At 45.6% G+C, this 14,778-nt stretch overlaps 1 protein-coding gene across 1 annotated transcript; it reads left to right on the forward strand.

Annotated features, from left to right (window-relative positions):
* Window positions 1–694: 694 nt before the first annotated feature.
* On the forward strand, window positions 695–7,077 carry rdh20 (retinol dehydrogenase 20; the record flags this gene model as incomplete). Its single annotated transcript, XM_081379799.1, is given in 6 exon segments — window positions 695–1,147; window positions 5,938–6,036; window positions 6,145–6,313; window positions 6,494–6,592; window positions 6,595–6,775; window positions 6,954–7,077. Coding segments are annotated over 6 exon segments (1,125 nt in total).
* Window positions 7,078–14,778: the final 7,701 nt, after the last annotated feature.

Consider the following 14,778-nt stretch of genomic DNA (forward strand, 5'->3'; position numbering starts at 1 on the left):
CGATTTACATGCAGGTTACTTACGTGCGTCTCAGAGCGGCTCCATTCACAGTAATTGCTCTACGAACTATCATTTGCATGTGTGGAGGTGGAGTGCTGAAGGCATTTGTTATAATACATAGGCCTAATGTAGGCTACATAAGATGATTGTTTATAATATGTATATTATGTATTTTAACAGTGTTGTTCTATGAAACCATATGATTAGGCCTACTTGCTTTTGATGCTTTATTTGAACCAAATATAATTGCCTCATTTTTACTAGATGTAATTTAAATCTTTTTAAAGGCTTAAGTCTTTGCTTTGGTCTATTTTTATTACCACAAAAAAAGTATCCGATCATTCGAATAATCTTCAAAATAATCAGCCGATTACTCGATTACCGAAATAATCAGTCACAGCCATTCGAGGTGAAGGATATTGCATTTTGCTAGCGACCGCGAAGATTATCAGAGGAACACAGTACTTTTGCGAGCATTGCATCTTTTTCCATCACCGTGTTCCCTTAGGGCACCGTCCTGTCTTGCAGTAGGCCTTTTCTCACAGCAAAAGCAGTTTAATTAGTGGCTTGAGGTTTTTCCCCTAATCCTGAGGACGAGTATTTAAACAGCCTCTGAGGGGAAGGCATGGCAATGACAAGCTTGGCTGTCTCACTCACTCCCTCAAACAATCACACACACATCTACCTGGGCACCATGATCTTCCTAATGGATTTACAGATGATGATGCTGGACGTAGTGTACTTCATTCTGCGCTCTTGTCTGCGCATCGTGCTGAGACCACGTACGAAGCCCATAGACGGCGAGTTGGTGCTAATTACCGGCTCTGGAGGAGCACTGGGCCGCCTGTTCGCCCTGGAGTTCTCGAAACACGGCGCAGAAGTGGTGCTGTGGGACATCAACGGAGACGCTAATGAGGAGACAGCCAAGATGGTGAGGGCGCGAGGGGGGCAGGCACACGCGTACACGGTGGATGTGGCAAACCGAGAAGAAGTGTACCGCACTGCCGACCAGGTACGGAAGGATGTGGGAAGGGATGTGACCTACTTGGTGAACAATGCCGGTGTGGTGGCCGGTGAGAGACTCCTGGACTGCCCAGATACCATGGTGGAGAGGACACTGAAAGTAAACTGCCACGCCCTCTTCTGGGTAAGATTGTAAGTTTGAAGTAAAATCTAAAAAATGGTACCCTCAAAGTTCAAACAAATTATCTCAAACGATTTATTTAGCCGTTTTTGCAATGATTTTCCTGGTCCCAAGGTGTGTGTGTGTGTGTGTGTTTTAAAATAATGACCTTTAAATTCCTCTTTTTAAATGGCCTTTTATATTGCTTATGCTTTATACAGTCAGTAAGTTGCATGTAATCCAATGATATAACTATTTTTGTGGGATAAATCCCTTTAAAATTACCGGAACACAACCTGAGGGTGACCAACATATGTTTATCTTCATTTTAAAAAAGTATATGTACTTTTAAATAATAAATCTAATGATTAATTTTCAATAATAATAATATAGACCTAGAATTTTCCTGTAACAGTAGAACACGGCTCTAGTAACACTAAGGTCAAGGTTTCAACTCCCAGAGAATGCATGAACTTATAAAATGGATACATTGCCTTGAATTCACTGTTAGTCTCTTTGGATTTGCTTAAATGTTAATTTAACGAGTGACAAAAAAATCTCAATAGACTTTGAAGAAATAAAGATGCATTTAGCATTAAAAAAAATCAAAGACTCAACATTAATGAATCTTCTAAGCTGAGAATGATGAGAATTATAGTACAATACCATGTGAACACCTTGTACAATACTGAATTACATTCCGCATACATGCCAAAGTTTGACAAATACAATAAATGGATTAGAAGTAAATAAAGCTGCTTTGAATGCATAATGTGGGAATTACCTGATTTTATCCCTTTAGCCTTATTTACAGCCCTTCTCTGATAAAACATATTCTTACCAAGCGAAAGTCTCACTCTGATCCTCTTAATGCAAATAACCGTGACCACGTACGAAGTGGATTAATGCTTACATTGAGCAATCTTTTAGCAGCCTACACGTTAGCATTGAGCTGATGTGTGCACTGGATGCCAAAAAGAGATCGTAACTACCAGTGGTGGTGATGCTATGGTTCTTTGCATTTAGATGTATTCAATTGCCAGACACACTACTCCAAGGCAGCTTACAGTGCATCTACATTTTATCACCTGTGTTAATGTTAGTGTTCGTTGAGCATTTGTTAGGATAGAACTTACATTCTAGCACTACCATTTAAACTAATGATCACCTTATTCAAGTACAAAGAATACCATGGTACAACCATAGTACATTTCTAAACATCCTTGGTGTAAATTTTTAGTTAGTGCCTTGAAAATGGTGAGTTTGGTCTGTGTAAGATCATAGCTTATATATTCATTAAATGAAAACTTCAGTCTTTATTTATCATCCTTCCCTGTTCCAAACACATATGTTGTTATTTTTCTGTAGGAAAATTTTTATTTAATTTTTTTTGAAGAACCTTCATGCAGCTACTCATAATAATCATGGCTCTCAAAATCCCAAACCAAATACCCTCTGCCAAAGCTCTGAAATCTCATTCTCATTCATATGCTTTTGATTGTGATATAACTGAATGTCTGAGAAATCTTAATTCTAACCAAACCAAATGAGATTTCAGAACTTTGCCTGTGGGGAGGATTATCAGTGAATACCAACATAAATTTCAATCTCTTCCTCACACAAAGGCAAAGCTATCGTATGTCTTCAGAAGACGTAGAATAAAGCGAATGTGGACTACTTTAATTGTGCTGTTATGGTGTTTTTCTTTTATGATGTTTTCATTGAGCTGCATGAAGATTCTTATAGAATTCTCAGTTTGTGTTCAACAGAAAAAAGAACAGCATACAAATTTAGAACGACAGTGCCCCTATTATGCTTAATATAATAATATAGCTGTTTGTGTATGTAAAAGGTCTGCAAAGTTTCAAAGTGCAGGATTATTGTTTCCCAAAAGAAAGAACCGATTCTGAACTGCCTGAGACGAGTCGTCAGTAATTACTTCCTGCACAAACCTACGTAGGTTTGTAACAAATTTTCATAATTCCAGCCTATGGTCTTCATTGGCTGCTCGTGAACAATAGCCGCGTTTCCATTACCCTTCAAATTGCGCAAATTGAAATTGCGAATTAAAAATACGCTCAATGGAAACACGTCAATTTCGCAAAAACTCCCGTTTATCGCAAAAAAGTTTTTACGCTCTCATGAGGTGGTTTTTCAGGCAATTCGAAAAAGGAATATTTCGCAAAACTGCAATGGAAACAGTTTTTGCGCATTTACAGTCACCTGACTTAGAAGACGCGGTGTGTTTGAGGTCCATGTATAGCTACGCAAATAGGCCTAATAATTATTTTATATTATTTTATTTTAACATTTAATAGGCTATATTTAGAAGACGCTTTTATGCAAAAAAAGAACAAAGCGTGAGGAGCGCGCACTGCATGGCACAGAGGCGCGGGCGTGAACACTTGCATTTTCCTATCAACAGTGGAAACAACTTAAAAAATACTCTATCATTTCTGGCCATACAGAAAATAATAATACATTATTCTCAACTACTTTTATTTGTGTAAACTCACAATAACAAAATAAAACGTTGTGCTTTTGTAAAGTAAAAGAAAACAATCAGACGCACTTTCATGATCTCCGTAAACTGGGGCGCGAGAACTGAAACAAAATATAGGATAAAGCTTGAAATGTCCACTTTAAAACAAACAAATTCGAATCGAAAGCTAATACCTTCTGATTTTGTAATTCGTATGAAAGGTGCATTTCTCTCTAAAGCGCATCTGCTTAACAGCGGAGATGGAGATGTGATTTTAGCCAAAACAATAGTTTATTAATAATATTAATGGCTCTTCTCATTCAGCACTGCGGGAAAACATCAATTCCAGGTTCTAATTTGGCCTTAGAAAACCAGTAAAATCGAGATGTTTTCCATATTAATTTGTGACTATTTTAAATGTTTAATAAAGGGGCAAAAAGTCCTAAACAAAAATCTGAAAATTCTTCGATATTTACTTTTTTTTTGCGCAGCAGTTGGTGTAGCCAGTTCAAATTAAAATTTTGGTGTTCAACTTTGCGTTTTAAAAAGACAACAACCGTTCATTTTTCGTTTTTCAACTACGGGTTAAAAAAGGAAAAACGAATGGACACAAAATAGCCTACATGGATCGTTTGGACAGAATACGAGACAGAGTTCTTTATTAAATTCATTAAAAAAAAATAATAATTAGACTATAGGAATACTGGATTCTAAATCTCAAAGAAATGCCACAATCAAAACCTCGGAGCAGAAATGAGGGCGAAACACCCAGAAACTCCATGTGTCGTTCGCATTATAAGGTCTTTCCCTGATGCTTGGATAACACGCCACGTACTCCTTCCATTAATAATAATAATGTCTAATGCGTTGGCTGTGATATGTTATAAACCAACGTCAGTTGCCGTGATTTTTGGAATGACTTATATCGCGAGAGAAAAAAGGACGTTTTAGTCGCATAACATCGGTTAATGGAAACGCCGTCATTTCGCAATAGTTTTTTATCGATATTTAGATAATAGCGCAAAACATTTGCGCAAATCTGTAATGGAAACGCGGCTAATGTCTACTTTGACTCGCCCTCAAACACTTTAGTTGAAGCTCAGGCCTGGAAGAGTTAGGTTTGTGTTGTAGACATGTCGAGAAGACGCAGTTTTCTGCGCTATGAAAGCAAATTCACTTTGCATGCACTTCCAAAGGATAAGGACTTTGGTTAAACCGATATGGTATAACCAACACCATCATTACTGTTCGTACCACTGTGTATTAAGAGCTGAGCTGAGCATATCTGAAATTCAGATATGGTAATGGACGTTTAGTTTCCGACATGTGCTGTAAGCGGTAGACCAATCACAACAGACTGGGCCGTTTGACCAATCAGAACAGAGTAGGCTCTCGGAAAGGAGGGTTTTAGAGGGACTGAATTAGTGCTGCACGATTAATCGTATCGCAATCGCAATCGCGATGTCAAGCCTACGCGATTATATGACGCAAAATGCTGCGATTTTATATTAAATAAACAAATTAGCGCTGTTAACGCACTTATTAATGCAAATGCTTTTAAACCATTCATGCGCGATAAGACATAAAAGAACGAGCGGCCTGTGAATGTCCTCCTGACACACACACACACACACACACACACACACACACACACACAGATAGACGTGAAAAATGAGGCGCGTGTGAGATCCGAGTCTCTGACAGCGGCTGGTCTTAAAGGGACAGTACACAGTAGCCACTAATTACATCTGTCGCTAAAGTTATTCTTTTTTATTTTTTTTATTTACCCCTGACATGTATGGTTATATGTACTCTTGTATGTAAATTATGTTTTGTTCTTGTTAAAATGCAATAAAAAATAATAATAATCTGTCGCTAAAGTTATAATCAAAGGACAAAGGGAACAGAGAAAAACACTCACTGCTCTTGACTAAAGAACTTTTTTCTTTAGGCTGATTATCACTAATCTGTGTGTGCATTTATTTTCCTTGAGAACCAAGCAAGTTGACTCATAAAACCATTTGTTTATTATATCGCATATCACAATCGTAATCGCAATATTGACCTCAATTATCGCAATATGACATTTTCCCCAAATCGTGCAGCCCTAGACTGAATCCTACTGTTTCAGACACTGTTAGAAAAGGGGTGATGTTGCAATGTGTATTATGAGAAAATAAAAGTTTTTTTGGCCTTGGATGCATGTAAACCTATTGTAGGTGACCTCCAAAACAAAATTAGGAACCTTTAAAATAGCATCCACTTTAAGGTGACCTATGCCTTTAAGGGTATATCTATATCAAACTGCTTTATTTTGTTTGTCTGCATGTAGACTGTCAAGGCGTTCCTCCCTCAGATGAAGGCCAATAATCATGGCCACATCATCACTATAGCCAGTGTCCTTGGACTCTTCAGCACAGCCTGTGTAGAGGTGAGAAGGGTAGTTTTCATAGTATTCAGAACCCACCTTCAAAATGTTTGATTTTATTCCTAATTTTCATGTCATTAAACTAGTGATGTCTGTATGTGTGAATTTTAGGATTACTGTGCCAGTAAGTTTGCTGCGGTGGGGTTTCATGAGTCTCTGGCCCATGAACTGCTGACGGAAGAGGACGTGGATGGAGTGAAGACCACTCTTGTGTGCCCTTATGTTGTGGACACTGGCATGTTTGATGGCTGCAGGATTAGGTCAGTGTATATACACTACTGTTCAAAAAAAAAAAAAATGTTTTTGAAAGTCTCTTATGCTCAGAAGGCTGCATTTATTTGATAAAATAATACAATAAAACCAGTATTATTAATTATAATAAGTATTTAAAAAAAAAATTTAAATAACAGTTTTCTATTTGAATATATTTTAAAATGTAATATATTCCTATGATGCAAAGTTGAATTTTCAGCAGTATTACTCCAGTCTTCAGTGTCACATGATCCTTCAGATATCAAGTACACTGCACTTAAGGTCTACACTGAACGTATAAATCACAGTAAATGGCCCTTCATAGTACTCGACTGTTGCCGTCTCTCTCCCCCTACAGGGAAGAGGTTGAACTCATCCTGCCTCCACTGGAGCCCTTGTACTGCGTACAGCAGGCTATGAATGCCATTCTCATAGACCAGCCGCTAGTGTGCATCCCCAGAATAACCTACCTGCCCTTCCTGGCCAGAGCGTGAGTAGCCTACAGACCAACATCAACATGCTTGAAGTCTTATTTCTATTCACATCTGCATCATACTAAATAATTCTGCCTCCTTTATGGCACCATACATATATTCTTGCTGTTAAAAGAGCAAATCTTGATGCCCTACACATCGGCATTTGACTTGAATGACATCTTGTCTTTGCAGCCTGTTTCCATGGGAATCCAATGTGGCAACATACCGCTTTATGGGTTCAGACCAGTGCATGTACCCATTCATTGAGTCCATGAGGAAGAAAAGAGCAGCCAACGGCCCAATAAAGGCTGCTTAAACATCTGGGACACTGCAAATTTGACGGGTCTTTTTTGAACAGCTGCAGCAAATGATGTGTGGAATATTCTTTGAATTCGTTTATATTATTATGGATGTGTGGGTATGTCACTGTTTGAAGTGAAATGGGTTTCTTCTGGTTATCTAGGCCCAATTTAGCTGTGTTCTGTTTTTCAGGCTGGCTAATCACTCGTGGGTGAGCCGTTCAACAACCACTGATATGGTTCACATCCGAAACGTGTTTTTATGCAACTGGATTGGGACTGGTCATTGGGCATAATACCTATTTAAATAAGAGTGTACAGGTGTTTTTTTCCTGTGGCTTCCAATTATATTGAAAACGATTGCTTGTTGTACTTGTTCATAAAAACATAAAACAAACCGCAAGTTCCACATCTGGTTGTATTATTATTGTTGTTGTTTTTCTCTCTTCTCTTTTCTTTTCTTTCGTTTTTAGCGCAATTTTCCCCCGGAAATTGCGCTTGTTAACTCATGATTTCTGTTCTGTGCGCACCAATCTTGCACTTCTATCTACTCCTCAACCAGACCACCTAGAGACTTCGGGTTTTCGGCATTATGTTAAGGAAGGTCTAATCTCGGGAACGCACAAAAAAAATCCAGGAAAAGATTTACTATCTCTTAGTGTTGTGATCCCATGAGGTGAGAAAATTGCGCTAAAACACTCACCGAGTTTTTATTACTTGTTTGCCCTAACAACATCTAGCACAGGGACTACCAACGAAAACGTTTCGGTTACTCACGTAACCTCTGTTCTCTCTAGAAGAGGGAACGAGTATTGCGTAGTTGCTTACGCTACGGGAAAGCCTTTCTTTCTCGAGATACTGAAGCCAAAAATTATCCTTAATTTTTATAATCTTGTCAACGCAGTGCGGCAGCCTGCAGACCTAGGGCAAGCTTACTAGCGTGCCCATTGGCTGCCCTGCGGCAACTGCAGCAGCCTACCGCTGAGCCCTTGGCGTGACGTCACGACCAATGAGCGCGCTTGGCGCGCTTAATGCGTCACAGCCCGCGAAAAGGGGTGTGGCTTAGCGTATATAAACAGGGCTCGGAGGCTGCTTCTCTGGTTTCTGTCGCATGAAGCGAAATGAGCTCGTGGTGCGAGCACGGCGGGCTACGCAATACTCGTTCCCTCTTCTAGAGAGAACAGAGGTTACGTGAGTAACCGAAACGTTCTCTTACGAGAGGTTCTCTCGTATTGCGTAGTTGCTTACGCTACGGGAACGCCCTTGTCAACGCCGTGCGCGCCCAGCATCCACTGAATGAGTCCCAGGGAGAGCCCGGGGAACGTGATAGCAGGGAGCCGGGCGGCCCGAAGAGGGCTAGCGCCGTACATAAGCACACACTAGGGGGTTAGGAGCGGCACGGCCGGTCCGAACTGACAATTCCCTGCATAGTGCAGCTCAACCAGTAGAGCTAAATCACACAACGTAGCCCGCGCACAGATAGTGGGCTGGCATACGCGAGACTTAGACTGATAACACTTTCGCCTGCAAGGCGGGAACATCCAGGTTGTAAAACCTAACAAATGTGGAGGGGGAGGCCCAGCCTGCCGCTGCACAAATGTCATGAATGGGAATCCCGCTGGACCACGCCCACGACGAGGCCATGCCTCTGGTGGAGTGAGCTTGAATGCCCAATGGGCACTGCAGGTCTTTAGACGCATAAGCAGCAGCAATAGCGTCCACTATCCATCTGGACAGGCTGTGTTTCGAGGCGGCGAGACCCTTGGTGCGCCCGCCAAACGAAACAAAGAGCTGTTCCACCACTCGTTTGACTGAAGACAGTGCTATCAGAAAAACGGTTTTGAGCGTGAGGTATTTCATATCCACAGTTTCCAAGGGTTCGAAGGGATGCGCTTTCAGGGCCTCCAAGACCAGTGAAAGATCCCACATAGGAACCGAGGGGGGTCGCGGGGGGTTCATCCTCCTGGCTCCTCTAAGGAAGCGGATGACGAACTCGTTCCTTCCTAATGCGCGGCCCAGCTCTGAACAGAGAGCGCTGAAATGGCCGTGACATAGACTTTGAGCGTGGAGGGGGACCTGCCCGCGTCCAGTAACTCTTGAAGGAAACACAGTACTCGCGATACCCCACATGTCTGTGGATCGAGCCCCTTAGCAGTGCACCATCTGTTAAACACTGACCATTTCGACATGTAGAGCCGCCTCGTAGAGGGGGCTCTAGATTGTATGATCGTGTTCATGACCCCGTCTGGCAGATCAGCGTGTAATCGTTGAGGCTCCACGCATGCAGAGACAGCGCTCTGGATGGGGATGCCATATCGAGCCGCGGGCTTGAGAGAAAAGGTCTCTCTTCACCGGTATCGGCCAGGGGGCTGAGTCTGCCAGCTGTATTAGATCCGGGAACCAAGCTTGGTTCTCCCAGTATGGGGCTAAGAGGAGCACTGTGTGGCGCGCTTCCCTGATTCTCTTGATGACCTGAGGCAGCAGAGAGACCGGGGGAAAAGCATACAGCGGGCCGCTGGGCCGGGTCTGGGCCAGCGCGTCCTCGTTCTTCGAGAAGAACTCTGGGCAATGAGCGTTGTCTTTTGACGCAAAAAGGTCGACTTTCGCTTTGCCGAAACGGCGCCACAGTGACTGGACTGTTTGGGGGTGTTGAGACCACTCCCCAGGGGGAACGCTGTCCCTGGACAGTCTGTCGGGGCCCTCGTTCAGGTGGCCAGGCACATGCGCGGCTCTCTCAGCGAGCGCAGAGAGTGCTGAGCCCACACGAGGAGGCGTTCCGCCAGGGTGCAGAGCGTCTGATCTGACACCGCCCTGGCGATTCACATAGGCCACTACCGATGTATTGTCCGTGCGGACTAGAACATGGTGACCGTGGAGGAATGGGAGGAAGTGTTTGAGAGCTTTCTCGACCGCGAGCATCTCTAGACAGTTTATGTGTAGGAGATTCTCCTGGTCTGACCAGCGGCCATAGACCGGTCTGCCTTCGAAGAGCGCTCCCCAATCTAGGTTGGAAGCGTCTGTCGAGACAACTTTCCGGTGTGAAATCACTCCCATAGTCACTCCTGTGTGATACCATTCGGCTGCCAGCCAGGGCTGCAGGGCTGAAAAGCAGCTCTGATTCACTCTGACTCGCAAGCCGCCGGCCGCCCAGGCTCGGTGGGGCACGCGTGCTTTCAGCCAGCGTTGAAGCGGGCGCATGCGCAGTAAGCCCAGCTGGAGCGCTGCTGCAGCTGAGGCAATATGCCCCAGGATACGCTGGAATGTCCTCAGCGGAACCCGGCTGCCTATTTGGAGGGATGCGGCGAGGAGGCGGATGCGGCGCGCGCGCTGCTCCGACAGTCTGGCCGTCATAGCCACCGAGTCCAGTTCTATTCCAAGAAGGAAATTGACTGACGGGGCGATAGCGAGCTCTTGGTCCAGTGACCGAGAGACCCAGATCCTCCAGATGGCTGAGAAGCGCTGTTCCGTGAGACACAAGTTCCGTCTCTGACAGCGCTAGAATAAGCCAATCGTCCAGATAATTCAGTATTCGCATTCCCTGTTTTCTCAGGGGAGCGAGAGCCGTGTCCATGCATTTCGTAATGTACGGGGTGCCAAAGACAGGCCGAAGGGCAGGATTGTGTACTGATATACTCGACCGTTGAAGGCGAATCTCAAGAATGGCCTGTGACGGGGAGTTATCTGGATCTGAAAATATGCGTCTTTTAGATCGAGAGAGATAAACCAGTCTCCTGGGCAAATCTGCGCGAGGATTTTTCTGGTTGTGATCATTTTGAACGGCCGTCTCATGAGGGCTTTGTTCAGATGTCTCAGATCTAAAATAGGTCTTAACGCTCCGTCCTTCTTGGGTACGAGGAAGTAGCGGCTGTAAAGGCTCGACTCGCTTAGAGAAGGATGAACCTGTTCTATAGCCCTTTTGCGCAGTAGCTTCGCTATTTCGGCTTGAAGCAGGTGCGCAGCTTCTGAACTCACTTTCGTCTCCGTCTGTGCTAGAAAGCGCGGAGGGCGACGAGCGAATTGAAGCGAATAGCCGTGTTTTATAGTACTCAGCACCCATTCTGACGCGCCCTGAATAGCTTCCCATGCTTCCGCATGCATAGCTAGGGGTCGAATGGTCTCTGGGTTCAGATCGCCGCGCTGCGCGGGATTGGGGAACCTGTATCAGAGAGGATGGAGCGGCGTGCGCGCCGCTGGTGCTCGAACACGGGGGCTGGTAAACAGTATTGGCCGGCTGTACAGCGTTCGGTAGCTCGGTCCCAGAGGATGGAGCGCGATTTGCTGACAAACACCCCTGGCGCGAAAGCGGCGTGGGGATTGTAATGTCTAAAAGTGAGTGCGCGTGCACCTGAGCGGGCGCAGAGTTTACACTTATGACACGGCCAGAGTTTGGGAGCTTAGAGGGTGTGCGACCCGAGGTAACTGAATGGCAGAGCGAGCAGCGGGTAGGTGTGAGCACAAAGTTGTGGGCACATTTACTACACTTAGTACTCGAGCGGCTTGTGTCCGCTTTATGAGAGAGCGCTCTATGCGCGTTACCATGGGGACCATGTTTGTGTGAAGCAGTGAGCACATGGGAGTGGGCACATTTTCTACACTTATAACACCCTCGGCTTGAGCCGCTGTTGCCCGGGGTAACCGAGTGGCAGAGCAAGTTACAGGTAGATGTGAGCACAGAGTTGTGGGCACATTTACTACACTTATTACTCGAGCGGCGTGTGACCGCTTTATGAGAGAGCGCTCTGAACGCGTTACCATGGGGACCGTGTTTGTGTGTAGCAGTGAGCACATGGGAGTGGGCACATTTTCTACACTTGTAACACCATCGGCGTTATAGAGCAAATGCTTTGATGGCTCATATGTTTAGACGCTCATAAATACTCAAGCACCATCCTGTGAGATGCAGGTTCGCTTTCTGTATGTAAGAAAGCTGGCCGCGAGCTCGGAGAAGACAGCAGAAAAAATATTTTCTGCCGCCAGAGCCGGATTTGAACACGGTTCTCCAGTGCAGAAGCGTAAAATTCTGCCACTGAGCCACAGGGGCACACATGAGCTTCCAGTTGGTGCGAGCATATGACCGAGCGTCGTGCTTCGGCGTTTGTTTGCAGGCGCGCGTGTATTAAAACAGGCCCGTTTACTGCAGCATTAGTATTTCCAGCCGCCTAACTTAGAGGGGACTGAGAAATATGTATCCCGTGAGATGCGGGTTTGCTTTCTGTATGTAAGAAAGCTGGCCGCGAGCTCGGAGAAGCAAGCAGAAAAAAGTTTTTTCTGCTGCCAGAGCCGGACTCGAACACGGGTCTCTGGTGCGGAAGCCTAATGTTCTGCCACTGAGCCACAGGGGCACACATGAGCTTCTGGTCAGTGCGAGCATATGACCGAGCGTCGTGTTTCGTTTCGGCGTTTGTTTGCAGGCGCGCGTGTATTAAAACAGGCCCGTTTACTGCAGTATTAGTATTTCCAGCCGCCTGAACTTAGAGGGGACTGAGAAATATGTATCCCGTGAGATGCGGGTTTGCTTTCTGTATGTAAGAAAGCTGGCCGCGAGCTCGAGAGAAGCAAGCAGAAAAAAGTTTTTCTGCTGCCAGAGCCGGAAGCATATGACCGAGCGTTTGTTTGCAGGCGCGCGTGTATTACAACAGGCTCGTTTACTGCAATAATAGTATTTCCAGCCGCCTGAACTTAGAGGGGACTGAGAAATATGCGAGGATTGGAGGAAGTCCGGCCTAAGCGGGACGAAAACACTCTCTCTTCCTCCTTTCGCCGGTGCTCGTGACGTCCGCTCTGATATCCCTTGAGAACGGCGCAGTTGCGCGGCTCGAACAAAGGGAGAGAGAGCGGGAAGATGTCATTATGTGCTGTGACATCGTTTGTTTGCAGGCGTGCGTGTATAACAGGCTCGTTTACTGCAATATAGATATTTCTAGTCGCCTGAGCTAGGAGGGGACTGAGAAATGTGTGAGAAACGGAGGTGGCCGGAGAGTGACGCGCGCGACCGAGACGCGGGGTAGCTTTCTTATAACGTAAAGGAAGCCAGCCCGTGACCGTCTACTTCTAACATCCCTTGTGAGCGGCGCCTTGCGCGGCTCGAACAGAGGGGGAGAGGGCGTGCGTCATCCGGGGGGGGGTAGCTTCCTTGTAACGTAAAGGAAGCTATAGCCCGTGACCGTCCGTTCTGACATCCCTTGTGAGCGGCGCCGTTTGCGCGGCTTGACAGAGGGGAGTAACCAGCTGGTCTGCTTCATCCCCTGAGGCGACGGCAGTGCGGGCAGAGGCCGGCCGCTGCGCGTCGGTGAAGGGCGGGGGAGAAGGAGAGAGCGAGGCTCGCGGGAGGGGCTCCGGCGAGCGCTCAGCTATAACCACCGGCTCGGAAGGCCTTTGAGAGCGGCGTTTTTTCTTACGCGGCCCGGAAGAGGCAGCCGGAGAAGGTGGAGGATCGTGAAACATGGCGAGTCGAGCCCGCAGGGTCGACATCGGCAAGTCCTCACACTGTTCGCAGCCGCCCGTGAAGGGCACGGGCTGCGTGGTCGAAACCCAGGCAGAGAGCGCAGATCACGTGGCGGTCTCCGTCGCTGAGCGCGGCTCTGCACGAGCCACAGGATGAGCGAGGCATTTGCAACAACGCCTCGCGCTCTTTTAGATGCAAAGTGTGTCGCGGGGCGAACACACAAACACATACAACACAGAGCAGTAAAAGGATATATTCGCCGGATAGCGAAGCAGGCAGGGAAAGCTGAAGGCGGCGAAGGCGGCCGGCGTCCTCAGGCTGAGATCCTCGGCGTGCTGGTCGCTTGATTCGACGGCGGCTTCCTCAGAGAGCAGCGATGCGTAGAGCTTCGCTGAAAAGACAGAAATCAGAGAAGCAGCCTCCGAGCCCTGTTTATATACGCTAAGCCACACCCCTTTTCGCGGGCTGTGACGCATTAAGCGCGCCAAGCGCGCTCATTGGTCGTGACGTCACGCCAAGGGCTCAGCGGTAGGCTGCTGCAGTTGCCGCAGGGCAGCCAATGGGCACGCTAGTAAGCTTGCCCTAGGTCTGCAGGCTGCCGCACTGCGTTGACAAGATTATAAAAATTAAGGATAATTTTTGGCTTCAGTATCTCGAGAAAGAAAGGCTTTCCCGTAGCGTAAGCAACTACGCAATACGAGAGAACCTCTCGTAAGAGAACTAGCCTTTGGGCCAATTTGGGTACATTTACATTCAGGAATGTTGATTAATGTACACAGTCCCTTTTTGAAATAAAAAAACATTAATGAAAAAAATATATAGATTTTCACACACTCACTCTCAATGTTTGGGGTAACGCGAGTTCTGTAATCAGATTACTTTTTTCAAGTAACTAGTAAAGTAGCGCTTTCATTTTTCAATCTTATTTTTTTAAATAATGTAACATGTAACTTATTTGAAAAAAATTAACTTGTTTTCCCATGTATTGACTGATACCTCTCCGGTCCCCATGTTGAGAGAAATCATGAGTAAATGCAGAGGAGTTGTGTGCGCTGTGTGAACATGTCAGTTATTATAGTTCTAGACTAAATGTGATCCATTCAGCTACTTGCTCATAAACAGATTCAGTGTTCCTAAAAATGAATATGAACAGTGATGCAAACCTGCAATTTAATGTTAAATTACCCAAATATACTTTATGTATTTAATCTCACTTTATTAACCATTGTCTTTGCTGCTGGCCTTCGCTGATCCAATTCAACTATACTAATAA

Source organism: Scardinius erythrophthalmus, assembly GCF_964197995.2.
Source record: "Scardinius erythrophthalmus genome assembly, chromosome: 12".
NCBI classification, from domain to species: domain Eukaryota; kingdom Metazoa; phylum Chordata; class Actinopteri; order Cypriniformes; family Leuciscidae; genus Scardinius; species Scardinius erythrophthalmus.